The sequence below is a fragment of the Hoplias malabaricus genome, chromosome 6 (genome assembly GCF_029633855.1).
Source record: "Hoplias malabaricus isolate fHopMal1 chromosome 6, fHopMal1.hap1, whole genome shotgun sequence".
NCBI lineage: Eukaryota > Metazoa > Chordata > Actinopteri > Characiformes > Erythrinidae > Hoplias > Hoplias malabaricus.
Genome location: NC_089805.1, coordinates 44,037,986 through 44,065,506, shown reverse-complemented (window position 1 = coordinate 44,065,506; position 27,521 = coordinate 44,037,986). Strand labels below are relative to the sequence as shown.

At 43.0% G+C, this 27,521-nt stretch overlaps 3 protein-coding genes across 3 annotated transcripts in view; 1 reads left to right on the top strand and 2 right to left on the bottom strand.

Moving 5' to 3' along the window:
- The window catches only part of LOC136699820 (protein S100-A4-like), a 222,058-nt gene that overhangs the window by 75,782 nt on the left and 118,755 nt on the right, over nucleotides 1-27,521 (top strand). The window lies entirely within an intron of this gene.
- pex11b (peroxisomal biogenesis factor 11 beta) lies at nucleotides 314-6,272 on the bottom strand. The gene is made up of 4 exons (XM_066673510.1): nucleotides 6,043-6,272; nucleotides 4,595-4,710; nucleotides 3,940-4,141; nucleotides 314-3,619 (listed from the first exon to the last, which is right to left on the bottom strand). The coding sequence occupies exons 1-4, from the start codon at nucleotides 6,099-6,101 to the stop codon at nucleotides 3,205-3,207; spliced, it is 792 nt and encodes a 263-aa protein (XP_066529607.1). The 5' UTR covers nucleotides 6,102-6,272; the 3' UTR covers nucleotides 314-3,204.
- Nucleotides 9,284-24,959, bottom strand: rit1 (Ras-like without CAAX 1). Its single transcript, XM_066674777.1, has 6 exons — nucleotides 24,828-24,959; nucleotides 17,246-17,335; nucleotides 14,905-14,961; nucleotides 12,750-12,823; nucleotides 11,886-12,077; nucleotides 9,284-11,377 (listed from the first exon to the last, which is right to left on the bottom strand). Exons 2-6 carry the CDS (start codon nucleotides 17,325-17,327, stop codon nucleotides 11,147-11,149), a joined length of 636 nt encoding a protein of 211 aa, XP_066530874.1. The 5' UTR covers nucleotides 17,328-17,335; nucleotides 24,828-24,959; the 3' UTR covers nucleotides 9,284-11,146.

The window sequence follows — 27,521 nt, the reverse complement described above, 5'->3', positions numbered from 1 at the left end:
AACTGAATTAACAAATTACAGATTTGAGCTCATGTCAAGTGTCCCAGTTTTTTTGCAAAATGGAGATATTGTTTTATAATCATGTTACTAATGAAACACCAGTCACTAGAACAGTCTTTGAAACTGAAGCACCACACATCCAGCTCGGTGTGTTGTAAACGTCCTGAGACCACCATGACAAACCATGAGGGTTCCTCTTATGATTTTATAACTCCCATGACAGCAGAGGGCCGTTTAAAGACCAGTGAAAAAAAACACACACACACACACAGCATTAGACAATGGTAGAAACAGGTAAATAAAATCAAGCCAATGTTTATTTTAAAAGTTAGGTTCACAGCTCTAACAATTCACTGTTGTGGCAACAGTATTGATGCATAGCGCAGACATTCAGGAAGAACTAGTCACTCCCCACAGCTCAGAGCAGCTCTGCACTCACTGGCCACTTTATCAGAAACACCTCCATTAGGCTTCCACTCACTGAACGTTTTATTAAACCATAGCTCCACTGTACAATTAGAGTATAACCCATCAACAGTGGATCAGTTCCTCCAACCACATTCAGATTGTACAGTGACTTCCATTCTCCTGTGACACACAAGGCGCTACAGATATTTTGTTTGTTTATTTTTTCTTTGTCAGTAATGGCATCCTGACAGCTCCACATCCTTTTAGACCCAGGGTGCTGAGCTGTCCTTCTCACTGAAGAACTCAAATCTGAAGCGAGAGAGGAGCTCTCGCTTCAGGGTTGTTTTGTGACAACATAAGTTGTAAAAAGCGCTTTACAAATAAATTTGATTTGATTTGAACATAAGCCTTGAGGACTGTCCAATAGGATCCTCACTCAGCTGTGCTCCTATAAGGACAGGCTTGACTTTGGTTTACGTTATCTGCATAAATTCCCTCTGGTCTTGTGCAGTTGTAATGTGTCCCATATTTTGCTTTTTTTAAGCTCCAGAGTTCCTCGTGAGAGTGGATCATACCTCCTCAGGAATATCTCCTGAAAATGACATATGAACTGGAAAACTGACCACAGATAAAGGGCTCAGTGATGGATAACACAAAGTGTATCAACAGACGAGCTACAGTCTATGACTGTACACCAGCAACGAGCTACTGGTGGAGGGTTTCTGATAAAGTGGCCATGAAGTGTCAATAAAATCTGTCAATGAAAGTTCATGTCCAGAGTTTAGAGGCTAAAGATTAACCTTTATATAAAAGCAAGTTGTGTACAGCGTCGGTCGTTCATTTACCAAAAGTGCACTTCAGCACGCCCAGTTACTTTAATCAGTTCGGATGAAGATCACACATGCTTTGTATTTATGTCAAATGACGTCCACAACAAACAAAATGCAAAAATTAACTTGCTATTTCAACATTTCTCCAAGTAACAGTACAACAATGGTCCATTTATTATGCATTTACATCCTACTGTTTCCAAACGCAAATCCCAAACAGATCAGTGGACGTGTTCCGTCAACAAAACAGGGGACGTGTTCCGACAGTGAGCCCATTCAGATCATAAAGGTTCATTCCCATTAAAATGCCCTAAAATTAGCCTACATTTGGACCTAGATTTGAAAAGCCTGTGCCTTTAGTACAGCTTCTGTTGCACACATGCTAACATCCCTTAAGTGGAGGTCTGCCATTATGTAAAAAGGTTTTAATTGCACTCTGAGTCCCACTCTGATACAGAAATAAAGACTGTTAGATCAGAGGAAAGTAAATCTGTTGTAGCTGAAAGTGTAGCTTGGACAATTAAAGACATACTGTCAATATCCTCAAACACTGTGGTACAAAACCAATAACTGAGGATAAAGCTGAGTAGAAAGCATTCAGGGAGTGTCACACCCATCACACACTTTCAACTTGTGTATAGAACATACACATTCACACATAGATACGCAGTCACACACACACAAGCACAGACAAACACACATTACGGCTGCAGAGCCTCCGACAAATCAGTAAATGCTGCTTTAAGTCATGTGTCCTAGATGTGTGTCTACATGCATTTTGAAGAACTACAAAACAGAAATAAAATCATGTTTATCCAAGTTACAGTGCCTCATTACAGCCCCCAGTGATGGGAAAAAAAATCTGCCAGTTGTTGATTTATTAATATATTACTTATTTAAAAAGAGACATACCCCATTTTCCACAGAGGAACACAGTTCTGTTTCTTAATGAAACGTCTGTGACCTGCTTTGGTCCAAACCCCACAGCAGTGTTCTCCCCCTGTGTAAACAGCCCCTGTAAAACGCCCGCTTTCAGCACCTGTTCCTTTAAATGTTAATGAGCCGCTCTCTGTTCACCCCGACCCCGAGCGCACAGCAGTGAGGAGCGAGGAGCAGAAGCACTGGTTTTTAGCTGTTTCTTTCTCCTTTTATTTATTTATTTTTTACTCAGTGCTCTTATTTTTCTGCGATCGTTGTGTACAGAAGCTCATGTCCTTGACCTGTTTTTACCAGTTTTAGCTCATTTTCTTTTCCTTCTCCTGTATGTTTTGCCTGTTCTCTCATTCCTCTGCACTCTCATGTCTGTGTTTCCCAGGCTTTAGCCCTGCTGTGTCTGATGGGCCTGGCACTGCGAGTGGAGACGCTCGTGAGGAGTGGCACAAATTCAGAACGACTCTTTTTACCACTGGTTTACCGACTAAGTTTACCGTCTTGTTTCACAATTTGTGGATTGGTAGGGGCTCCAGATACACACCATAATATGCACTAACAAGCACTGAACTGAAATGTTATATACAGAATTTATCTTATTGAAATGTGTACATAATTGCCATGGATTTTTCAGTTTAAGTTGGACAGCTATTTGCCTGATTTATTTTATTAAACTGGAAATGATGTATAAATTACAATCAAGTCATTTCCAAGCATTCAGTGTTTCAGTGCATTTTGTTGTTCAGTGCAGACGTATAACACACATACACAGTCATTCTCTCTCTCACACACACACACTCAAACACACACACAAACAAACACAAACACACACACACACACCCTTTTTGCTCTGTGCCCTTTCAGACATTTACAATCTACAACATCCCCACCTCTCTTTCTGGGCTTTCTTTGTCCAAGCTATTTCTCTCCATCCTCCATCACCAGCCACTAGCAGCTCTACGTTCAGACCCAGGGGCTTGCGGGACACCTGTGGGACTTGATGAGAAGTGTGTGTGTGTGTGTGTGTGTGTGTTGTTCATGGTTTGAGCTTGAGCCAGGGGTACAGGATGGTGAGGATGGACAGAACAGAAGAGGTGAGACCACAGGCTCCTACGAAGCCTGGTCCTGTTGGATAGAGCCCCAGTTTGTCCAGAGGGATGAAAACGTCACACAAGTTCTTCAGAAGGTCCAGCAGGAGCGGAGGATTACTCCTGAGGACTGAGACGAGGAGGCGGAGCTGACGCTGGAGCCGAGCCGTCAGCACCGGGAGAGCGGGGAGGGGAGGAGAAGAGGAGCCTGGGGAAAACTCTCCGTTCTCTAGCCCAGGAGACAACACAGATGGACCGCCCAGAGTACTTTTAGCCGAAACACTGCGAGACTCTCTCTCCATCAGCAGTCGGATCTCGTATGCGTCACGGGTCAGGTTCAGGATCAGAGCAAACAGATAATATCTGCAGAGGGAGAAACAAAATTATGAAATTATTAACATACCTCATCCCTTAGGCTTTACACCAGAATATAGAATCTTCCTGTGTGTATTTGATTGAAGTCAGCCCCAGGGAGTCTTAGTGAGGTACCACAAGGTATTGCATAGAGCTCAAATACTCCAGAAAACAAAGCTCCACTGCTCCACAGCCAAAGCTGGAGGGCTACCCAACACTAGGCTTTGAGCATGGTGACCTCAGACTCATGTGCAGCTGCTCCAAAGCATCCCATTTTATTGATTAAATATTTCAATAGCGATTAAAACTGCTGGAAGTGTTCAGCTCACCTGAATGACCTCTGGCTCCACTTGTTCTGGTCGAGTTGGGGCAGGAGGCCTGTTTTTCCAGCCCACAGCATGTTATCACAGGCAAAGTACATGGCTCTGTTTAAATGGGCCACAGTGATGCACAGCCTCAGCACACAGTCGGACAAATGCACCGCTCGCTTAGCTGCCTCCAGAGCCTCTGCAGAGTTCCCTAATCTTATCACTGACGGAGAGAGAGAGAGAGAAAACACAGGACAAAGAATATCAACGAGGTAAAAACAAAAGCCACAGAGCTGTCACCAGGATAAAACAAAACCAGAGATGAGCTCTGTTTCAAGGATTAAAAGAGGAAAACTTACACCGTGACAAAAACAAACACAGTGAAACGAAGGCTTGGCAAGAGTGACTAAACTAAACCCTCAGAATCACAACACTCATCACATCAGAAAACTGTTGAATTGTCTTAAAAGAAAGGGTTAGAGAGGTGTGCTCTAAACACATCATATCATTGTTGAGGAGAAACAACTATTTCCAAAATTGAAAGCAAAATATCTCAACTCTGAAATAAAGGTGTCGCTTCCTCGTCGTGAGGGTTGGTGTGAGCAGCGCTCCTGCAAACTGGAAAATCCGCATCAAATGTTTCACCCACCCTTCCTATGAGAGAGCGACAACTTACACTTTCTGCTGAGACTCAGGTGGGTTTCTAGCTGTTTTATCATTTTCAGAAGTTCAGCAGTAGCCCCTCCTTTCTGCAGAGTGTATCCCAGCAGTGTGCAGGCATACTGCGCCGCCCTGTTCAACACAAACACACACAAGGGGATTTTATAAAGCAGTTTATTGTGAATGGACAAAATAAGACCGTATTTATCACGTCCAATAGTTCAAACGTTAAGCTGCAAATTCCAAAGTGTCTTTTTATGCTGATCAACTTTGTGTTCTGATAAACAATATGCTTTTCTGAGCACAGTATAGAAACTGTCCGTACTTCAACAAAAGGCATATTAGTTCTATTGAAAGCTGTGCAATTTAAGTGTTTTAAAGTCTGGGGAATGTGTGGGAAATATGTAAGTACAAGTATTGGGTGGAAAAGCATTTTGTAACAAGAATCAACTGTTGATGAGCCATGCTTTTGGCCATATAGGGTACATAGAGGTACACGCTGTATTGACTGCACTTGGGACTGTCCAAAATCATTTTAACTTGCACTATGCTCCCTCACACAATGTTACATTCCCCTCCCACTGATTCAGACTACCTTTCTTCAGCCTGTGAGTGACAATGAAACAGACAACTGATATGGTGTGATATATTCAGCAATTTGAAAGACTATTTCAGGCTTTACAAAGTGACCTGCAGCATCAGAAAGACTATGTTTTACCTAAGATTTTTCTGTCGATTCATTAATGCAACTTGCTATGTTTTAAACAAAAGATATAACAGTGATGTGGTGTATGAAACATTGCTTCTAAATCACTGCATTCCCAGTTTATAATCACAGTTTTCAAATGCAGCACTATTTCTCAGTGTCTGTGATTTTTGGAAATGTTCTTGGAAGTATTTTTTTCACATTGCCCAACTATAATGTTCCTGAACTGACACCATCTACTTTTCTGAGAGGCATTAATACTAGCTACTGGAACCTAGGAACAATAAGTTAATATCATTCTACCACTGAAGAGCATTAAGTACCTATGTTGAATTATTAGTGCTGTGTAACAAACCCCTCTCCCACTCATCCCAAACATATTTATACTGTAGTTAAGGGAGTATTTATAATGTAATTAAGCAAATAAACTGACACTTGAATACACTTATACGGAATTAACAGATATTAATTTACTATAAAGCACACTATCTGCATAATAACACTTACAATTGAGGCTAAAGTTGACTCTGTACTGGAATTCTCCGTTCCACCTTAAATCGTGGCTCTTGTACATTCTGGCACTTTGCAGGAGAACGCAGGACGAACGCTATTTAAGGTGGAACTGATAGTTCACAAAATAAACTTGCGAAGTTTAAGCTAATTTTGCCCTAATTTGTTTAACCAACACAAATATGATCCTGCCGCATTAAAAACTCCCCAGAATTGAAGACAATTATATTGTATGATTTTTTATTTACCTGAAAACTCGTTCTTTAGCTTGACTCTGAGCGCTGAATCGCACCCACGACTCCATCATTGTTGTTTACCTTGTTCCCAAACTTTTACACCTTTCCGTGTGCCCCGCTACCGCTTCTGGGCTTCCTCTGTTTTATTCAGTTTATTCTGATATCAAAATATTCAGTTTATTGCGCACAGACTGTGACCTCCTCTTATCAACGGTAACCGAACAGGGACAACCTCGCATTAGCTGTTGGTGAATGACTCGCGAATCGTTAAATTGAATCGGTTTTATTTGAATGAATCTTTCTGAACCGAGTCACGTGTACTAACGAACTGAGTTTCATTTGAACTAGATACAGTTCTCTGTACAGAACACAGTTTGGTCACACAATCAATCTACACTCGTTTTAATTTTTTATCAGCTCTGCTGGCCATATAGGTGCACTGTGTGATGCTACAATTACAGACTCGACTCCACTAATTGAGCCGATTTTTATGAAGATTCATTAGGCTGAATCGATTCCTTCTGTTGTGCTGTAGGCTTGTGGTTGCTGCAGTGTCCCAATCGTCACCAACCTGCTGTAGAGATGAGCTTCCAAGTCTTTCCTCTCTCCCGGACTTCAGAGTCATCCATGTTCCGTTTTAACCCACTTTTGGTATCGCTAGGCATCCTTATATTCCCTGTAATGTAGTATTTTCTTAATATAAAACACGAGGCTTTCTATCCAAAGCCCTTCAAATTTACAGTGTACAAGCAAAATAATACAAGGAAACAATCAAAAAAGTTATTATTCATCCCAAGAAATAAGTTCAGTGATGTGGAGGGAGTATTAAAATAAATATACATTGATATATAGTTCCTATACATTATCTGTCAAAACTGAGGGAAATACACAGAACTACAGGAAATAAAATGTCAAATTTAAGAGCAGCTACATTAGAGCTTTGAGGACACCCTGTTCAGTCCGGAGCCTGGGCTAGAGCGGTATACAGCCTTTTAGCACTGGGCTTTAAAGCAGTGGAGCTGTGTTCTCTGGAGTGATGGAGCTCCATGTAATTCCACTGGGATAAGCTGGAGTGCCTGGATTAAACACTCTACATCACTTGCTGACCTTACTGATGTTTCTGTGGCTGAATGCCATCAACTCCTCACAGCACTGCATGACGTTTTACTACATTTAGAGTAAAGCCTTCTCAGAAGAGTGTGAGATGTAACACCTGTTCATTTCAGAAGAAATGTTTGACGAAAAGGTGTCCACAAATTTTGGGCCTCGTAGTGTAACTCCATTGTGAAACAATACCACGATGCAGCCTCTGGAGGGCGCCTGGAGGCTTAGAAAGAAAGAACCACAGCACAGTCTTTATTAAGTGACTTTGTTAAAACTCATCTACGTCCATTTTATTCCAGAGTCTCTTAAAAAATAAATTAAGGAAATGATCAAACAATTAGGAAAAAGAAATCTCACACTTTAAAAACAAATAAAACAAACAAACAAACAAATCTGGCATTTGCTTTAAACTCTGCAAAAGCCCATTCAAATTAAATGTGTAGTAATTGCACAACACGGGAAGTAAGAGGGAACACACATTCATACGCCATTCTTGGAGAAGTAAGGGGTTTTTAAAAGGTTACTGTCATGTAATCACTTTGAAAAACACCCTCTATAAACAGTAACTATTGGCAAAAGTCAAACCAGATGAAGGTAAATCAATACAACACTGTTGTTTTCAACTGAGATTTCAAGTCGGTTAAAGACAAATTCCATTGCTTTGCAGGTATCTTTCAACTTAACCCATTTTAAATATGGCTGCCCCCACCTAGGGGACCCACTGTGTGGAGCAGAAACTGGTTCCTTCATAGGAGTTAATGACTTTGAGGCCCAAACCTTTAGGCACTGTATTAATAACAACTGTCATTCATAACAAAACTGTTCAGTAATAACTCGTCCTCCTGGTTCCAGTCATCACCACTGTGAACAATTCTGACTCTGCAACAGAGACGTTCACACCGAACCCCTCTCAATGACCCTGTTCCTGTTCCTAAACCGTCTAATAATGCAGAAATATTTTGAAAGATCAATGAAAATCACCTTTAACCTTTCTGTGGCCAGACCTTTTCCCAGTGTGTCTCTTTTCTAAGCTTCCTTCTGCCCTCTAGTCTGCATTAAAACACATCTCCACTGCACTGCAAAGAAGACGGCGCTCCAAAGCCGCAAAGCAAACATGACCTGGACATGAGCTTTGGACAAAAACAAAAGAAAGTAAAAGACAACACAATGTGAGGATAAAAGTATACTTTAACAGAACCCACCATTCTCAAATAAACCTGTATCTCTGTGTCATCACTGTATCTCTGTGTCGCTGTGAACTTTCCCCCTGTATTTCAGCAACACTGAAAGAATGCTTGACTGGAATGAATAAATAAAAGTGTGTATTACAGCACAGTGCAGAAGTCAGATACCGCCCTTCAGTTACTGCTCTTCTAGTCAAGTACCAGTTCTTCTTTTTCCAACAACAAGTATATAGTTGGGCGTCAAGTGGCGCAGCAGGTAGCGTCACAGTCACACAGCTCCAGGGGCATGGAGGTTGTGGGTTTGAGTCTCGCTCCAGGTTACCTTCTGTGAGGCATGTTCTCCTTGTGTCTGCGTGGGTTTCCTCTGGGTGACTGTCTGTGAGGAGTGTGGTGTGTTCTCCCTGTGTCTGCGTGGGTTTCCTCCGGGTGACTGTCTGTGAGGAGTGTGGTGTGTTCTCCCTGTGTCTGCGTGGGTTTCCTCCGGGTGACTGTCTGTGAGGAGTGTGGTGTGTTCTCCCTGTGTCTGCGTATGTTTCCTCCGGGTGACTGTCTGTGAGGAGTGTGGTGTGTTCTCCCTGTGTTTGCGTGGGTTTTCTCCGGGTGACTGTCTGTGAGGAGTGTGGTGTGTTCTCCCTGTGTCTGCGTATGTTTCCTCCGGGTGACTGTCTGTGAGGAGTGTGGGGTGTTCTCCCTGTGTCTGCGTGGGTTTCCTCCGGGTGACTGTGAGGAGTGTGGTGTGTTCTCCCTGTGTCTGCGTATGTTTCCTCCGGGTGACTGTCTGTGAGGAGTGTGGTGTGTTCTCCCTGTGTCTGCGTGGGTTTCCTCCGGGTGACTGTGAGGAGTGCGGTGTGTTCTCTCTGTGTCTGCGTATGTTTCCTCCGGGTGACTGTCTGTGAGGAGTGTGGTGTGTTCTCCCTGTGTCTGCGTGGGTTTCCTCCCACAGTCCAAAAACACACAATGGTAGGTGAATTGATGAGTCAAAAGTGTCCGTAGGTGTGTGTGTGAGTGAATGTGTGTGTTGCCCTGTGAAGGACTGGCGCCCCCTCCAGGGTGTATTCCCGCCAATGATTCCAGGTAGGCTCTGGACACACCACGACCCTGAACTGGAGAAGGGTTATAGATAATTGTAACTGTTGAGCTGTTCTCACAGGGGAAGGATGGACAGACAGCTGTGGATGTGTTCAGATTTCAGATTTGAAGTGAGGGTGGAGCTGGGTTTTTTTTTTAAAGTGCTGTTTATCTGACGGTGAAATCCCAGTCCCTGTTTCTAGGTTGATCATCATTTATTGAATTCCAGTTTTGCACACCCTAGTTTTTGCCACGTGTGCCACTCATGGACCTCCTTGTATCTGATCTCCTCAGAAACATTGGGAAATAACATTTTAAAACGGTGTGGTAACTGACATCGGCATTGTACTGTTCACCAACAATATGGTTGTCATTGAGTGATACATGTATGTGAACCAAGCCATTTCTTTCAGTGTATGCTCACTCTCTCACTCTCCCTCGATCTGTCTCATACCCTACATACCGCTCACCTGCTTCTCCTCTCTGCACATCCTTCAACTTTAATAAACCCCATTCTCTGTTCTTTATATCGACCTGTAAAAACCACACCCTCCAGTCTCCACCACGTTCATATTTCCCACTTTAAAAAAAAACAAAACAATTTTTGAGGTACTACAGTTCTCCTGAAAGTCACCCTCAATAAAAAAAAACAGAATGCTGCCTGTATATTAAAAACAAACAGAAAAAAGACCCTAGTGTCAAGTTCAACAATTTCCCTAAGCACTACAGTATTATTAATAAGTCTTAGGTAACAGTAAGTGGCCTGTAAATGAAGGCCGTAAGTGTGAGTGGGTGTTCTGATCATAAGTGTGTGACCTGCACATACAAGGCTGGTGTCTGATCAACAAAACTAAAAGATTTGGAGTGCTTAATCATAATGAATTAATCCTAAATTAAACCCATGTCCCCAGCTCACAAAGCCACTGATGTTCAGAAGACTGAGCTGAACTTGTTTCATTCAAACGTACATCATTTCCACACGAATAACACTTCCTTATAAATATATAACAAACACACACACGTGGTAGGGATGCACCAATCTGACTTTGTCTCTCTCCTGACACCAATTCCAATATAACTCTCATATATATAAATGAGGTGTGTATATGTTTATAAATACTGACCGCATATTAATACATTTTAGAATATGTACACCTCATATATATCGTTGAAATGAGCTAAATACTTATTTTATTGAGAGAAATACTGGAGAAACGCTTCATAATTCAAACACTTTCAGTTTGTTCTGGGGCTACAAAGTTTTAAAAGATCACAGCAGACCTCTAAATGTCATTTTCGCTACAAAAACAAGTCAATTCTACTTTATATACAACGTTAAATTTAAATGTGTGAGTCCTGACAAAACTGCAGCCAACTACAACACAATAAAAAAGCCCCATGTCCCATGGGCTTGGTTAAGAGGGACTTTTAATTTGACACACTGCCGCACGTATGGCATAACTTGTTTTTACATACAGCTCTCGTTTCATCCGCCTAAATAAATTAATCTATATTTAATATAATTATCTATAGTTAGAACGTTTATATACGTCTCAGAGGGACATTATTGATTAGTCAGTTCCTGATTGGTGCATCACTAATGACATTGATGCGCTCTCCACATGTGGAAATGATGAACACACATGAACCCAAGTCAAAGCCAAGCTTTGTTTTCTTCAGTGTACAGATGCGAGAACCAAAAACAACAGTGACATCCCCGAGGACCCCCCCCCCCAGGACCAGCGACTCCCGGGATCCCCTCAGTGCTCGGATTGCTGCTTTCTGTGGAAGGGGGCTTTAAGGCGGCTCCAGAAGGAGTGTGATCTCCGGCTCTTCCTCTCATTCCCTCGCACCACCTCGGCCTCTCTCTGACGGATCTGTCGCACCAGAGCGGCGAACACCTCGTCGATGTAATAACGAAATGCCGCAGAGGTCTCGAAGAATGGACACTGGAACTCCCTCGCCAGCTCCTTTCCTTCCTCTACTGACACCTGGAGGAGAGGAGAGGAGGCATAAGTGACACCTAGGAACACACAGTCTCAGAGGCCAGGCACTCCTCATGACTACTGCATTCCTCTGACTTGAATTGCACACACTGTGGATATATAATATCAATGGAAAAGCATGAAATGAAGTGGTGTGCTCTGGAGAAGCTGCACCTGAGCCAGAGATCACCATGTTCAATGCCAGATGTTGGCTAAAGGGGGAACAAAGCCCCCAAGCACTGGAAGCAGCGTAGCTATGTTCCCTGGAGTTATAGAGCTCCCTCCAAACCTACACCAGCATGTCACCTCACTAATGCTACCAGTGCTGAATGCAATCAAATCCATACAGCACATGCTGAGCAACGGAGGGATCCTACCCACCCAGAGGGAGGACAAGAACACTTTACACGTTTACTCTGATTCACGTTTACAGATGGCGGTGTAATTAGGGTGATCTCCCAGTGAAAGAGAAAACTATATATATACACACATATATTGTTAAACCCTGTCTGACCTGTCTGAGGTGGGCAAGGTCCGATTTGTTTCCAACAAGGACCACCGGAGTGTCCACGGTGCGGCGGACCCTGTAGATCAGCTGTTTAAACTGCCTGGCCTCCTGGAAGCTGCGGCGGTCCGTTATGGAGTAGGAGATGATGAAGCCCTCACCAGCTCGCATGTACTGATCCCGCATCGCCGTGAATTCAGCCTTCAGAAACACACACACACACACACACACACACACACAGTTCAATAATCCATCACATATATACAGTCATCACACACAAACCAACCGTACAATCATCAATACATTAAGCAATAAATACACAGTCGTGACACATACACTGTACACTGTCATCACACACACTCAAATACCCTTAACATACACATATCATTGCTGTCCAATTAGAAACGTGTATCTCCCAAAACAGTAACTTTACAGGAGAAGGGGAAAACCTTCTTAAATTTCAGCGGAAGTCAATGTAAAAAGATTTTATTTGAAGTAAATTTGAAGCATTTCTATTTGTCCGTTCTTCATGGTGTTTTCACACAGTGTGAAGGACAGCTGCTGTGTTCCAATGACGTAGTAAACTAAACATCCACAGCAATGGAGATCAATGTTTTTGATTGGAATTCGATGGTATACAGTCAATATGGACACACAGACAGTCACGACACATAAACAAACACACAAACAGTTTATCTACATGTGCTCCAACGGTTAACCCCTCAGACATGAGGTTTATTACTATAATGAAACCCAGTGATAAATGGAGTAGAGGTATAGAGTGTGAACTAAGTGACTTTATCTTGTGTTTTGACCTAATTTCTCTACTCTTCCTTGATTTCCTCCTGCGCTTGTTTTTCCTCTCCTTCTCACCTGTCCTGCTGTGTCCAAGATGTCCAGGTTCGCCGGCTCGTCGTCTATACGGATCTGTGTCTTATACGCGTCCTCTGAGAGCAGCATCGTGCCAAAAAACACAAACAAGACAACATACCATTATAATAATCTGCATTTTTACTGTTATTTCCAGTTTTGTTTATAAAGCATCTCCACTGACTGCACTGGGCAAAGGTCAGAGACCACACTTCATTCATTTCATTTCTTTTCCAGTGTAAACAGACATTAAAAACCAAGATATTCATTTTCAGGAAATATTTCTGAGGAGATTAGAGAGAACGTAATCCTCTTGCATAAAGAACGTCAACGTCAAAGGAGAATAAGTGCAAAATCTACAGCTCAAATATCCATTTGAAGATACAGAGAAAAAGGGACTGTTTACACCCGCGCACGACCTGGTGTCACGCCCTAAACTGTCCCCGTCGGATAAACAGCCCTAAAAGCTTTCATCTCTAAAATGGAGGAGAAAATCAATTTCCACTTTCAATTCAGACATGAACACATCCACAGCTGCCACTTTCCTCTGTCAGAACAACTCAACTCTCAGGGTCTGAAAGGACGTGGGGCTGTCAACAAGCTCCAAGGGTGAAAATGCTGCATCCACTCCACAGGGTTTGTACTGGTTGCATTTTATAATCGGCTAGATGTTATGTGAGGGGTCTTCAGCGGTTGCTTCCTAATTTGGGAGTTTGTGAGCGACTGTCTGCTAACGTAGCTCTGTACTGAAGCACAATCACACATCACGGCAGATACATGGAGTCGGTCAATGTTCCCATCCCCTGCTGATACCCTCTCTGTGAAGTGTTCATGTGCACTTTCTCTTGCCACCTTTTTCCTCCTCTCCTTGTGGGCCTTTCTCTAATAAACACCAAACAATGCAGCAGAGCACTTCCCCTCTCTACAAAGTCGTTTACAAGGCCCCTCCCAGTTCAGGGCATTTTCCAAGATCAACTGAATGATGATTTAGCTAAAGTTATGGAGTTTATTGAACATATTGTCCCGCTTTCCCACAAAGGATGTTAAACATCAGAGACCTACTTTCGGTCAAAATACCACAAGGGTCAAACCCCACAGCCGTGCTCTCCCCCTGTCTAAACAGCCCTGTTCAGAATGGCTGTTCCTTTAAATGATAATGAGCCGCTCTCTGTTCACCCCGACCCCGAGCGCACAGCAGTGAGGAGCGAGGAGCAGGAGCTCTGGTTTTTAGCCGTTTTAGCTTGGTTCTCTGTCTCTTTCAGAAGCAAAGCTGTATCAGAACAGCTCAGTATATCGTATGTTGTTAGAGCACATAAAACTGAACGTGTGTCGGCTGGTACATGCTTCAGATTCCAAATGAATGTGCTAATTAACTCGTGTTTTTTTTCATAATGTACTTTACATTAATTTTTTTACAAATATTACAAAACATTCTTTTTATTTCTTTACATCACATATTTGTAAATTCATTTTTGTTCATTTGCTAATATTTTAACTTGTATATTATTTGTACACATTATTAAAATGACTTTATTTTAAAAAAAAGCGATTTGTAAAGAATGGGAAGAGACAGAGAAACATTTTTTTCCCTTTCCCTCTGCCCTCAGGGGTTCAGTTTAATGCTTTTGTATTTTGTATTTTTTAATGCTGTATGTTTTGTAGCTGTGATCACACCTGTCTTCACCAGTCCAGCTCTGATCATTAGCTGATAATGAGCTGCTTTAATGCAGAGGAAACACAGGCTGCTGGGTTTTCCGTAGTTTCGGGTGTTAAAGATTAGAAGAGCTACAGATCAAAGCTAAGATGCAAATCAGTAATTTCCTCCAGTGGTTATTCTTCATGTTATGAAACGGCTATTACACTGACACCTAGTGACTTGGGTGTGTCAGAGATACTTTTCATCCATTTATTTAACATCTCTGACACTTCCATCCTGACAACGGTCCCAGTCCGATATTCTGGACTAAATCTGTTTCAAACATGGCTGCCTCCATGCTGGGGACCAGCTCTGTGGAGCATTAACAGATTCACTCAGAGACGACAGAGCAATGTAACTCTTCGTCTCATGTGAGCTAAGGTTCATAGAAAATATGTAAACAATCACTTTAAATTATTACGTTAAGGCAGAGAAGTAAGAGTTAATGTTGTATTTTCCCACCTATAGTTGGGTCATGGTCCTCAGGAAACCTGTGGCTGATAAACTGCATGATGATGGCTGAAAAAAGTGAGAGAGAGAGAGAGAGAGAGAGAGAGAGAGAGAGAGAGCTTACATAATTCAGGTATTATGACACAAAATGGGAGAATGACTGCTCCTCCCTTTCCTTCGCTCGCTCTCTAATCCTTCTTCCCTTCAGCAGACAGCTTGTCATAGTCATACTGAGTCCACCCCACCTCCTAACTCTCACACACACACACACACACACACACACACTTTATGACAGGGCATGGGCTCATACATGTATATCCCATCTGTATTTGTATACATGTGATACTTATACTTATTTTTACGTATATTTAATACTAATATGTAGCATTTATATGCCTCATATTTTCATATAAATGCACACACACACACACACACACACAGCTGAAGTATGTAAATGTCAATAATGACAATTGCATTGTAATTATGTATTGTATGTACGTATGCAAGTTTCTAAATGTAATAACATATAAATGGCTTTGCATTTTCAGTTTTAAATCCTAATACACAGACCTCTTGTTATGATCACATTACAAAGTCTCTCTCTCACACACAGCTCTGTTCACTTCCTCTCTGCTGTTCCCATGGAGACAGTAAGGGTAAAATAAAAAGAATATATCGGTCACCTTAAAGTTCCCCATGCACTGCAACTATATACACACATGGTGTAAAGGTGAAAGCTGCTCATCGCCGTGGCAACAGATGGGAGGGTGGTTGCTAGGTGACTCCCTAACGACCAGACTGACTCCCTTAAGAGAAGACTGACTCCCTAACGACCAAAAGCCTCTCACTTCTGAAGTGCAGAGCCACCGCCCAGCAGTGCGTGTGTGTGTGTGTGTGTGACACCACATGGTGCAAGAAACCAGATTATCACAACAACAATAAACAGAGGACTATGCTGCAAACCTACACCCATAATGACTGAGTTCTTTTATGATTCTTTAAAAGCAAACTGGTGAACTATTAATATTCTATATTAAGTCAGACCTGAATTATTCTGGGCAGTAATATTTCTACTGGATGACGCACATAACGAGATTAATCAAATAACACTCACGCAGACAGTCATCTGTGCTTCGTCTGGACACTCACAGCACAAAATTAAACATTAACCCTTAGACTCATTTGCATAATGGAGCAAAACCTTTTTTGTTTCTAGAACTATACATGTTGACACTACATGGCCAAATGTTTGTGGACACGTCCTCATCCGCTATTTCAGTAGTGGTGTGCTCCAGTAAGAGGTTCTGCTCTCCTGGGAAGGCTTTACACTAGCTGTTGGAATCTTTCTGAGGCTCGAACTGGCACGTAAACGTTAGTGAGGTCGCATGCTGATGTTGGATGATACGTTTGGATCACAGACTCCACTCTAGACAGTGCAGTGCAGCGCTGGAGGTTTTATAACTCTGTAGCCCACGCTGGGCACTGGACTTAGGCTCAAGTGCATGTGTTCCAGAGCATCTCATTTCATTCCACGCTGTAATACAGAGATTATACAAACGGTGTGTTCACAGAGGGTGCGTTTTAAAGTAGCTTTAATGATGTTGTCATTATAAGGAGTGTCTACAAAGTTTGGATGGCTTTATTTCAGCATGCCTGGATCTGCAGTAAAATGGGCACAATGTGGATACGATAAATGAACGCCTTTTTGGAAACTCAGGTCAGTTCTGTCCAATCACGATATTTTTTATTTTCAAACCTATTCCAATATGACCCCGTCTCTCTGCTGCAATAACACCATTACAAACGCATCTTAAGGGGCAATGGTACAGAGTGTGCTTGGTTGAAAGGGGTGGGGCTGCAGAGAGAGAGAGGAGTAGTGAGGAAAAGATGAAGACGAGCGGAAGAGGGAGTGAGAGAGAAAGTGATAGACAGACAGACGGATGGAGACTGAAAAAGACAGTATGAAAATAACAAGTGAGCCAGAAAGGCAGGGAGAGATGGAGAGATAGAAAGAAGTGAAGAAAGAAGCAGATAACAAGGTGTGAGATGACAGATAGACAGTGTGTGTGTGTGTGAGAGAGAGAGAGAGTGTTAAAGAGAGAAATGGAGTGAAGGATATAGACAGAACAACAGACAAACACAGTGAGAAAAAGAGAGGAGTGGGGAAATTAGGAGAAAAACAAGGTTGTAGGAAAACAGAAAGAAAGAAAACAATAATGAGAGGTGCAGAAGAGAGAGAGAGAAGGGAGGGGAGGGGGAGAGAGAGAGAGAGAGAGAGAGAGAGAGAGAGATTGGGTAGTTAAAGGAGGGAGGGAGACAAAGAGACTCTGAATATCTCTCTTCGGTCACTCACCACTCTTTCCCACTCCTCCTTCTCCGAGCATCACCAGTTTATACTCGCGGGAGAGAGAGCCAGTGCCACGCGAAGACTCCATCAAAACAACTGCAACACATACAGAGACAGAGAGAGAGAGAGAGAGAGAGAGAGAGAGAGAGAGAGAGAGAGAGAGAGATTTATCCTCAGAAAACACTCTGTCCCAATACTTTACATCAAACATTTGCTCACTGTCCTTTTCACCAGTTATAAAATGACCTTTAGAGATAAGTAAAGTCCTTCCATAAATAATAAACTTAGATCATAAAAGGGTAAATAAGGATTAAACTTAGATGCCATTTTGCTCTGACGGCCAGCAAGTTCACTCCAGGACAAGAAAAGTGTGGCAGAGTGCACTGCAGAACACATGACTGTCTTATGCAAATTACAAACCTGCTTTGAATTATTCAGTAGCTACTATTAACCAATCAGTTACCACTAATAACTACACAGTAACTATAAATATGATCAGTGTAAAGTACTATAAAGTAATGGATTCAGGTCCAATTCCAGCCCATAAAGTTGTGTTAAACCATAATCACATTAGTGGTCAGTGTTCCACTCGATAACTTCCTGTACAGCTGTTTCCCAACGTTAAGTCATAATATACTTCCAAATACACGGTCAATCAGACTGCCACATAAAACACTCAACGGTCCTGTAAAGTAAGAGTGGAGTGGAGCTGTGAGATTACAAACCGGTTCTTAACACTCGCTCGGTCTGCTCCGCGATCTAACCCACTGTTGTTAAAACATACTCTGCCTTCTACACGAGCTACCATGGGAAGGATTAAAACTCGCTCAGCCCACTCAGCAAGCTTCGCAGGGCAATAAAAGCTTGCTCTGCTCTCTCTGTGGGGCAAATAAAACACTGTTCTCTGCTCTGTGTTCGGTGGGTCTATTAAACCTTGATCTGCCCACTCCGTAACCTACTGTAGGGTAATTAAAACCTTTGTGAACTACAGCAGGATGATCAAAACTCACTTTGCCCACTCCACGAGGCTTGTGCTACTCGCTCTGCAAGCTACCTCACATTATACGCAAACCACAGTACTCCCCTCGCAAAGCCAAGGCCAAAACACTTCAAGGCCATTCTTGAGTGCTTTAAGATGTTTTCCTTGAAAGCAGCTTACTAAGTGACCTTGAGGAGGAGAGTGCTGCACTGACGTCTTCTAATTAGCATAGTCTATACTATATAAACCTATCAGGTTTTTTATGTATTACCACAACGTTAGTGTCTATTTTTAGAGGGTAGTACGGGTCAAACCTGGACAGAACCATGGGAAACCTTGTTTACACCGCTTCAGATCAGATACTTTGAGGCGTGTGGGTGCCCCTGGTTAAAGAACGTGTTTGTTTTTTTTTACGTACTATGAGGAAATAAGAGTGCATTCTCTACACAGATCACACTTCTGCAATTTTAATGACCAGTTTCTGTTAATTTGCTGAGTGTGGCATGTTGGAACACTGTTTAAAAGTGGCCTTGTGCGAATGGATGTAAAATTCAACTGCAGGTAATGGAGTGCACTCTTTCTCTGTGTGTAGGATGTACTTTATTCATTTACATATACCTCCGTTATTTATTTATTCATGTTATCCTCCGTTAGCCATATTACCATTTTCATCAAAGAGGCTAATGGAAAACTGTTAGCACGTCAGACACCAATGTAACTCCATGCTTTTCTGTCAGAATCTGAGTGAGATACTAACACACAGATCATATACAAGCTTCAGTACTCGTCTTATTTCACTTGTGGGTTTTTTTTTTTCAGTGTGTAAGAGACTACTAAAACAAGTCGCACATCCTTTCGACTCACCCCCCCCCCCCCTTTTTAACTTAAGTAAATAATCTGGTCCTGCTTTCACTGCCCTCTGAGTGTAGAACAGATTCTTGGAGGAAACGTTTTATTGCACATTTATTCCTTTAGTTCGACTTAAAGTTTTAAATGAGTAGTGTCTGTCATAAAATAAGGGTTTCTGCACTCACAGAGTGAGTAATTTTAATCAGCTATGAGGTTCACGTTGGTGAATTAGTGTCTGATTACAGCAGTGGTGGTGAGACTACAGCCTGTTAGACTGTTTTATCCGGCCCTCTTAGTATTTACAAAATTGTCCTTAAAACGTATCAATTTCACCTTTTTCCTGCAACTTCCTGCATTCAACTGAGTCCACTAGATGGCGCCCACCAAACGCTGACCTCTGCTAAAGCTTTGTTTATTAGGTCTACAGATATTCATTCGACCGGCCAGTGTGATCTAACCACTCGGCCGGTTTAAGACATCACACATAGACCATTAACTTTTGTTGAAAATGCTGTATCGGTTTTATTTTGATGGCGATACACCAAGCAAAAACAAAGATAAAATTCATTCATTCATTCATTCATTATCTGTAACCGCTTATCCAGTTCAGGGTCACGGTGGGTCCAGAGCCTACCTGGAATCATTGGGCACAAGGCAGAAATACACCCTGGAGGGGGCGCCAGTCCTTCACAGGGCAATACAGACACACACACACACACTCACACACATTCACTCACACACTCACACCTACGGACACTTTGGAGTCGCCAATCCACCTACCAACAACGTGTGTTTTTGGACTGTGGGAGGAAACCGGAGCACCCGGAGGAAACCCATGCAGACACATAGAGAACACACCACACTCCTCACAGACAGTCACCCGGAGGAAACCCACGCAGACACGGGGAGAACACACCACACTCCTCACAGACAGTCACCCGGAGGAAACTCATGCAGACACAGGGAGAACACACCACACTCCTCACAGACAGTCTCCCGGAGGAAACCCACGCAGACACATGGAGAACACACCACACTCCTCACAGACAGTCACCCGGAGGAAACCCACACAGACACAGGAGAATACACCACACTCCTCACAGACAGTCACCCGGAGGAAACCCATGCATACACAGGGAGAACACACCACACTCCTCACAGACAGTCACCCGGAGGAAACCCACGCAGACACAGGGAGAATACACCACACTCCTCACAGACAGTCACCCGGAGGAAACCCACGCAGACACAGGGAAAACACACCACACTCCTCACAGACAGTCACCCGGAGGAAACCCACGCAGACACAGGGAGAACACACCACACTCCTCACAGACAGTCACCTGGAGGAAACCCACACAGACACTGGGAGAAGAGGGGCTTGAAGCCACTACCTCCAGTACCCTGGACCTGTGTGACAGCGATTATTAAAAGTTATAATAATAATAATAATAAATTAATAAATGGAAACATCCCATGGATATATGAGCTAGGCCTATATTATTTTTCCTACTTTTTTACTACTGAAGCAATGTAAACTGTGATTAGAGGGCAGTAGAGTGTGTGCTGCATGCTCATTAGTCTTGTTGACCATACTAGGACAATGCTAATATTCATTTTTACAATGGAAATAAAGGTCATCTGTGGCCATAAGTACATCTGCTGTGTGTCTGATGTCTGTATAATGCGAGTGTGTCCTTTTTTAGCACGGTTAGTGGGTGCCGTTGACACTAAAGGCTCAGTGTGGTGCAGAAGAGGAAGTGACTCATTTGTCCGAGCGGTTCATGTGACACAGAGATGCATCCACTGGGCGGCTGCTGAATTAACCACAGTCACTCACACACGGCATTGTGGGAAATCAATAACACAGAGCACCATTACTGACTGACCCTGGGAAAAGTGATGTGTAAAAGCAATCTCTGAAAACATGGCACACCTTTCGCTCTGAAGGGAAGTTGGTGGTTTCCGAAACAAATCTGCCATAAAACTACAGGTACACTGAATCTTCTTAAAGATTACACTGCGTTCAATTTATTAAACAATATACGTTTAACGTCAGGTGTTGCAGGTGGCGTCACTGCCACACAGCTCCTGGATCTCAGGGTCTTGGGTTCGAAACACAAGGGAAACATACAGGGTGTGTTCTCCCTGTGTCTGCGTGGGTCTCCTCTGGGTGATCCAGCAACCTTCCCAGGCCATACGCACAAGCTGGGTGGTCAGATGGCTGTCTGTGACACTATCCACAAGTCCACCTCACTCCCATAACTACAGAACTTACGCTAGAGCTGGACGATGGAAAATTCTAGTCTCTGCAACCACACACTGGCTCAGTGTTCTTTTAGCATGATGTCTATTATAATAGATATATCTGCGTCAGTAAATCTAATGTAAAGTACATCAGAAGAGGTTATTAAATACAGTAACATCAGACCAGAGGCTGGCAGAGAGCATGCACAAGGAATGAACAAGACCCTTTGGGGAGGCATCATTGCTTTACAATTAACTCACACCTTATTAACTTGTTAATTATCACATTGCCCACTGGCTCCAGGGAAGACTGGGAAAAGCACACTCCTCATTTATCAGGTTTGTGCCGTTCAGGTAGGATACAGACTTGGACCTCACGCCCATAACTACAGAACTTATGTTAGAGCTGGACGACACGGCCACATCTTATATCACAACACATTTATTCATTTTGGTTGAAGATATATCTATTTGAACAGTATAAAGTCCACTGAAAAAGCTCCAAGAACAAACAAGAAACATGGCATCACCATCAAACCCAAACACATTGGCTTTGTCCTTATTAATATTTATTAACTAACTTTAAATTGAGTGCTAAACTGGCGACAGCGCCCTGTGATGAACGTCAGTCAAAGACAAAGAAAATGTGTTTAAAAATCATGCCCTTGTTATCGAAACCTTTATAATGCGATACATATTGATACTGAATTATTGTCCAGCCCTAACTTACGTATTAGATTCATGACAGATACTGAATAATTCATAGCAGTTACTGAACAGGTCATATCAGATACTGAATAATGCAAGGATACCAATAATTCATAACAGATACTGAATAATTCATGATCAATACTGAATAGGACGTGGAAGATACCGAATCATTCAGAGCAGATACTGATAATAAATGTAGTAGGCTCTGCACATTAGTAAACTATCGGTCGATATATGTAGGAGTTTCTGGACCTGTGCTGTTTGTCAATTCAGAATTAATCATCCAACACCTAACTTCACCAATAGCAGTTCTTGTAGCTGAATGCCATCAAATTCTCACAGATATTTTCCGTTACATCTAGTTTAAAAGCTTCCCAGAGGAGAAGAAACTGATACTGCAGAGAACAAACTCCTGATCTATGAAGTTCATTAAGCTGCCTTTTCATACCAGGGGCATCCCAAGTTTGAAAGAGTGGCCAAATGTTTGCAGACACTTGCTCATGCCATTGTACAGTACTCAAACAGAAACAAGGCAAGGGTATGGTCTGTGTACCGTTAATGAGTCTGTCTCTACATATGCTTTTGATTGCATTAGTGAGGTCAGGTACTGATGTTGGGTCATTAGTTATTTAGTTCTGGTTCAAAAACAGGACCCCTCACTATATTAGGGTGACCAGACGTCCTCTTTTACCCGGACATGTCCCCTTTTTTAGACTTAAAAAAAATGTCCGGGTGGAATTTCACAAACATCCGGCATTTTGTTTTTCTAGAGCTTACATAGAACTTCGAGAAGTTTCGTTCACAAACTAGTCCCACCCTCCCCTCCCCTTGGTTCGCTTGAGTGAGAAGGGGGCGTGGTGAAGTAGCCTAAATCTTCTGATTGGACGGTCTGACTGTAGAGCTACCGTTATTGGTCGATAACCTTCTCTGTAAACATTTAATTGGTCAGTCTGCACGTCAGTAGTCCCCCACACTACACAAACATTCATTCATTCATTCATTTTCTGTAACTGCTTTATCCTGTTCCGACTGAACGGAAAATGCCTGTGCTCTGTCCTAAACCGTTCCCTGTTTACTATATAGTGCACCATTATGGAGTTCTGCCATTTTGTAGCTGTGTCCAAAAACACCGTGGACAATTTTCAGTGCACTCCTTCAATCCCAGAATGCACTGAAATAAGCAATGTACAAACCATGTACACCAATGGAGAGCAAACCCAGTAAACATTTAGCCGTTGATTCAACGTTGAAATAACGTAATGACTGTCGTCTAATCAACGTTCTCTTAAGGTTGAAAATGAAAGATGAAAAGACGTCCAAACACAGACATTGAAAAGATGACTATTAGATGTATTTTGGACGTCCATTGACGTTATTAATTGGTCCCGAAATAAATTACTTGTATGAAAAGAATTTTGGACGTCCACTGACGTTATCGATCACCACTTAACTAACTTATTAAGATGGATTTTGGACTTCCATTTACGTTTAAAATATGTCCTTGACGGACAGACTACTTTTAGACCTATTTTGAACGTCCAGGGACGTTCCTTGTTTACTGGGAATACCCATAATCCACTGCTTTGTTTGGTCTGAAATCATTCACTACCCTATAGTGCACTGTATAGTGAACAATATAGAAAATGAGTGAACAGGAAGCCATTTTGGACACAGCATTAAAATCACCGCACCTGAGTCAGGAACACACCATGGACGGGTCCATCACAAGCACTCACACCTGCGTACACCTTTGCAAAGCCAATCCACTTAGAGACCCGTGTTTGGACTGTAAGAATAAACCCATTCAGACACAGGGAGAACACGCCACACAAACTCATCCCAAAGAAACTGGATGGAGATGCATCACTGCATTCCATTACACACACCGCCCAAAGCTGTGTGATTTATACCCTCCTCCAGCCAACACTTGGCATTGAGCATGGTGACCTTGAGCAGTTTCATTTCATGCATTTCTCTAGAGATCACACAGGGTGTATCCAACGTGGGTTATAATAGCAGAACTTATTCCTTTTAAGGGTTGACTACAATTTCTATTTATATTTATGTCTTTATTCAAGGCCTAGACCTGCAGCACAGATCCTGCAGTGGTCAGTTTAGGCCTCAGAGGCTCAGAAACACAGCATGCAGTTTGAGAGCAGCATTTTCAGCACTTGGAACACAAAGTCAACTAAGTTGCCAGATTGAGGCGCAAAAGACCACACATAACTCTTCATAGATCCTTTAGGCGTGGCTTATGGAGGTGATAACGTTTAGAAAAGTTGGTAAAAGTGAATGCAAATGTATTAAACAAAAGAAGAAGGTGCAGCCAAACTCAAACGTAATGAAACACTGAGACCAGGCATCGTGACCACAGCAGAGAGAGCCACGACTGTTTGGACAAACCCCATAGACTCGCTTTACGCCTTCAACAACAAAAACTGAGCAGAGCTATGATACCAGCTCACGGATAACGGCTGGAAACATTATTACAGGGGGGTAACTAAAGCCATGCTGTATATATGACTTCAAGGCGAACAAAAACAACCAAAAAACTTCGCACATACACACACACACAAACAAAACAGCTTCCAAACCAACGGCTGCTGCTTTCTGCTGACTTTCTGCAGCCTTCAAACTGACAGCACAAAGCCCCAGAGCCGCTCCGAGAACCAGAAAAACACAGCTTTGTAACAAGGTTGAACTTTTTTTTTTGCTGTTATTCGGGCTGTTTTTTTTGCTGCTGAAACATTAAAACCATTAAAACGTGTCTCTGAAAACCGAACAAAAGAGCTCTCTCCTCACCTTTGTCACAGTCTTCTGATCCCCATCGCTCCTTTGGTCTTAAAGCAGGTTTTTATTTTACCGGAGGATTCATTAAAAGTCACATTCCTGAGGCTCCATTCTCTACCATTGTAAACACACTGAGCCCTGTGGAGGATGCCCTGCTGTCGCTGGGTCCTAAAGTCCTCATGTTGCATATTCACATGGCATTAAAGGTGCGATGGGTCATTTTATTAAATAAATAAAGAACACACAACGTTTAACGTTTATGTACATTTTAGGTTTATGTCTACAACTAAGCTTCACTTACCATGTGGGTTTATTTTGCAGTTCTACAAGTACATACATTAGTGCATCTGTTTCTCTGAATACAATTTTTGCCTCCCTTGACCTTGGCCTTTAATGGTCAGGACCCCCCCCCCCCCACACACACACTCACAGGACCCCCACAGGACAGGTATGATTTGGGTAGTGGATTATTCTCAGCCCTTCAGTGGCACTAGTATGTTAGTTTGTGTTGGGCTGGTACGAGTGGATCTTGCGGGGGTCCTGTGGAGGTCTAGGCCATTGAAGAACAGGGTGAAATGGGGATAAGAATGTATGAGGAGCAATAGATAGAGTACAGTCTGTAATTGTAGAACTACAAAGTGCTCCTGTGTGGTCTGTGGAGCTGAGTGAATGGACAATGAGTGGAGACAAGGTAGGTGTTCCTAATAAAGTGGATAAATGAATTTTTCAAAATATGTCAAATGTAATAAATGCACACACTCAGTGTGTCCCGGTTATAGTCCTGACTCACACTGTGTATCCCGGTTATAGTCCTGACTCACACTCAATGTGTCCCGGTTATAGTCCTGACTTAGACCCAGTGTGTCCCGGTTATAGTCCTGACTCACACTCAATGTGTCCCGGTTATAGTCCTGACTCACACTCAATGTGTCCCGGTTATAGTCCTGACTTAGACCCAGTGTGTCCCGGTTATAGTCCTGACTCACACTCAATGTGTCCCGGTTATAGTCCTGACTCACACTCAGTGTGTCCCGGTTATAGTCCTGACTTAGACCCAGTGTGTCCCAGTTATAGTCCTGACTCACACTCAGTGTGTCCCGGTTATAGTCCTGACTTAGACCCAGTGTGTCCCGGTTATAGTCCTGACTCACACTCAATGTGTCCCGGTTATAGTCCTGACTCACACTCAGTGTGTCCCGGTTATAGTCCTGACTTAGACCCAGTGTGTCCCGGTTATAGTCCTGACTCACACTCAGTGTGTCCCGGTTATAGTCCTGACTTAGTCTCAGTGTGTCCCGGTTATAGTCCTGACTCACACTCAATGTGTCCCAGTTATAGTCCTGACTTAGACCCAGTGTGTCCCGGTTATAGTCCTGACTCACACTCAATGTGTCCCGGTTATAGTCCTGACTCACACTCAGTGTGTCCCGGTTATAGTCCTGACTTAGACCCAGTGTGTCCCGGTTATAGTCCTGACTCACACTCAGTGTGTCCCGGTTATAGTCCTGACTTAGACCCAGTGTGTCCCGGTTATAGTCCTGACTCACACTCAACGTGTCCCGGTTATAGTCCTGACTCACACTCAGTGTGTCCCGGTTATAGTCCTGACTTAGTCTCAGAGTGTCCCGGTTATAGTCCTGACTCACACTCAATGTGTCCCGGTTATAGTCCTGACTTAGACCCAGTGTGTCCCGGTTATAGTCCTGACTCACACTCAATGTGTCCCGGTTATAGTCCTGACTCACACTCAGTGTGTCCCGGTTATAGTCCTGACTTAGTCTCAGTGTGTCCCGGTTATAGTCCTGACTCACACTCAATGTGTCCCGGTTATAGTCCTGACTTAGTCTCAGTGTGTCCCGGTTATAGTCCTGACTCACACTCAGTGTGTCCCGGTTATAGTCCTGACTCACACTGTGTGTCCCGGTTATATTCCTGACTCACACTCAGTGTGTCCTGGTTATAGTCCTGACTCACACTCAGTGTGTCCCGGTTATAGTCCTGACTTAGACCCAGTGTGTCCCGGTTATAGTCCTGACTCACACTCAGTGTGTCCTGGTTGTAGTCCTGATTCACACTCAGTGTGTCCCGGTTATAGTCCTGACTCACACTGTGTGTCCCGGTTATATTCCTGACTCACACTCAGTGTGTCCTGGTTATAGTCCTGACTCACACTCAGTGTGTCCCGGTTATAGTCCTGACTTAGACCCAGTGTGTCCCGGTTATAGTCCTGACTCACACTCAGTGTGTCCTGGTTATAGTCCTGATTCACACTCAGTGTGTCCCGGTTATAGTCCTGACTTAGTCTCAGTGTGTCCCGGTTATAGTCCTGACTCACACTCAGTGTGTCCTGGTTATAGTCCTGATTCACACTCAGTGTGTCCCGGTTATAGTCCTGACTTAGACCCAGTGTGTCCCGGTTATAGTCCTGACTCACACTCAGTGTGTCCCGGTTATAAACCTGACTCACACTCAATGTGTCCCGGTTATAGTCCTGACTTAGTCTCAGTGTGTCCCGGTTATAGTCCTGACTCATACTCAATGTGTCCCAGTTATAGTCCTGACTTAGACCCAGTGTGTCCCGGTTATAGTCCTGACTCACACTCAATGTGTCCCGGTTATAGTCCTGACTCACACTCAGTGTGTCCCGGTTATAGTCCTGACTTAGACCCAGTGTGTCCCGGTTATAGTCCTGACTCACACTCAGTG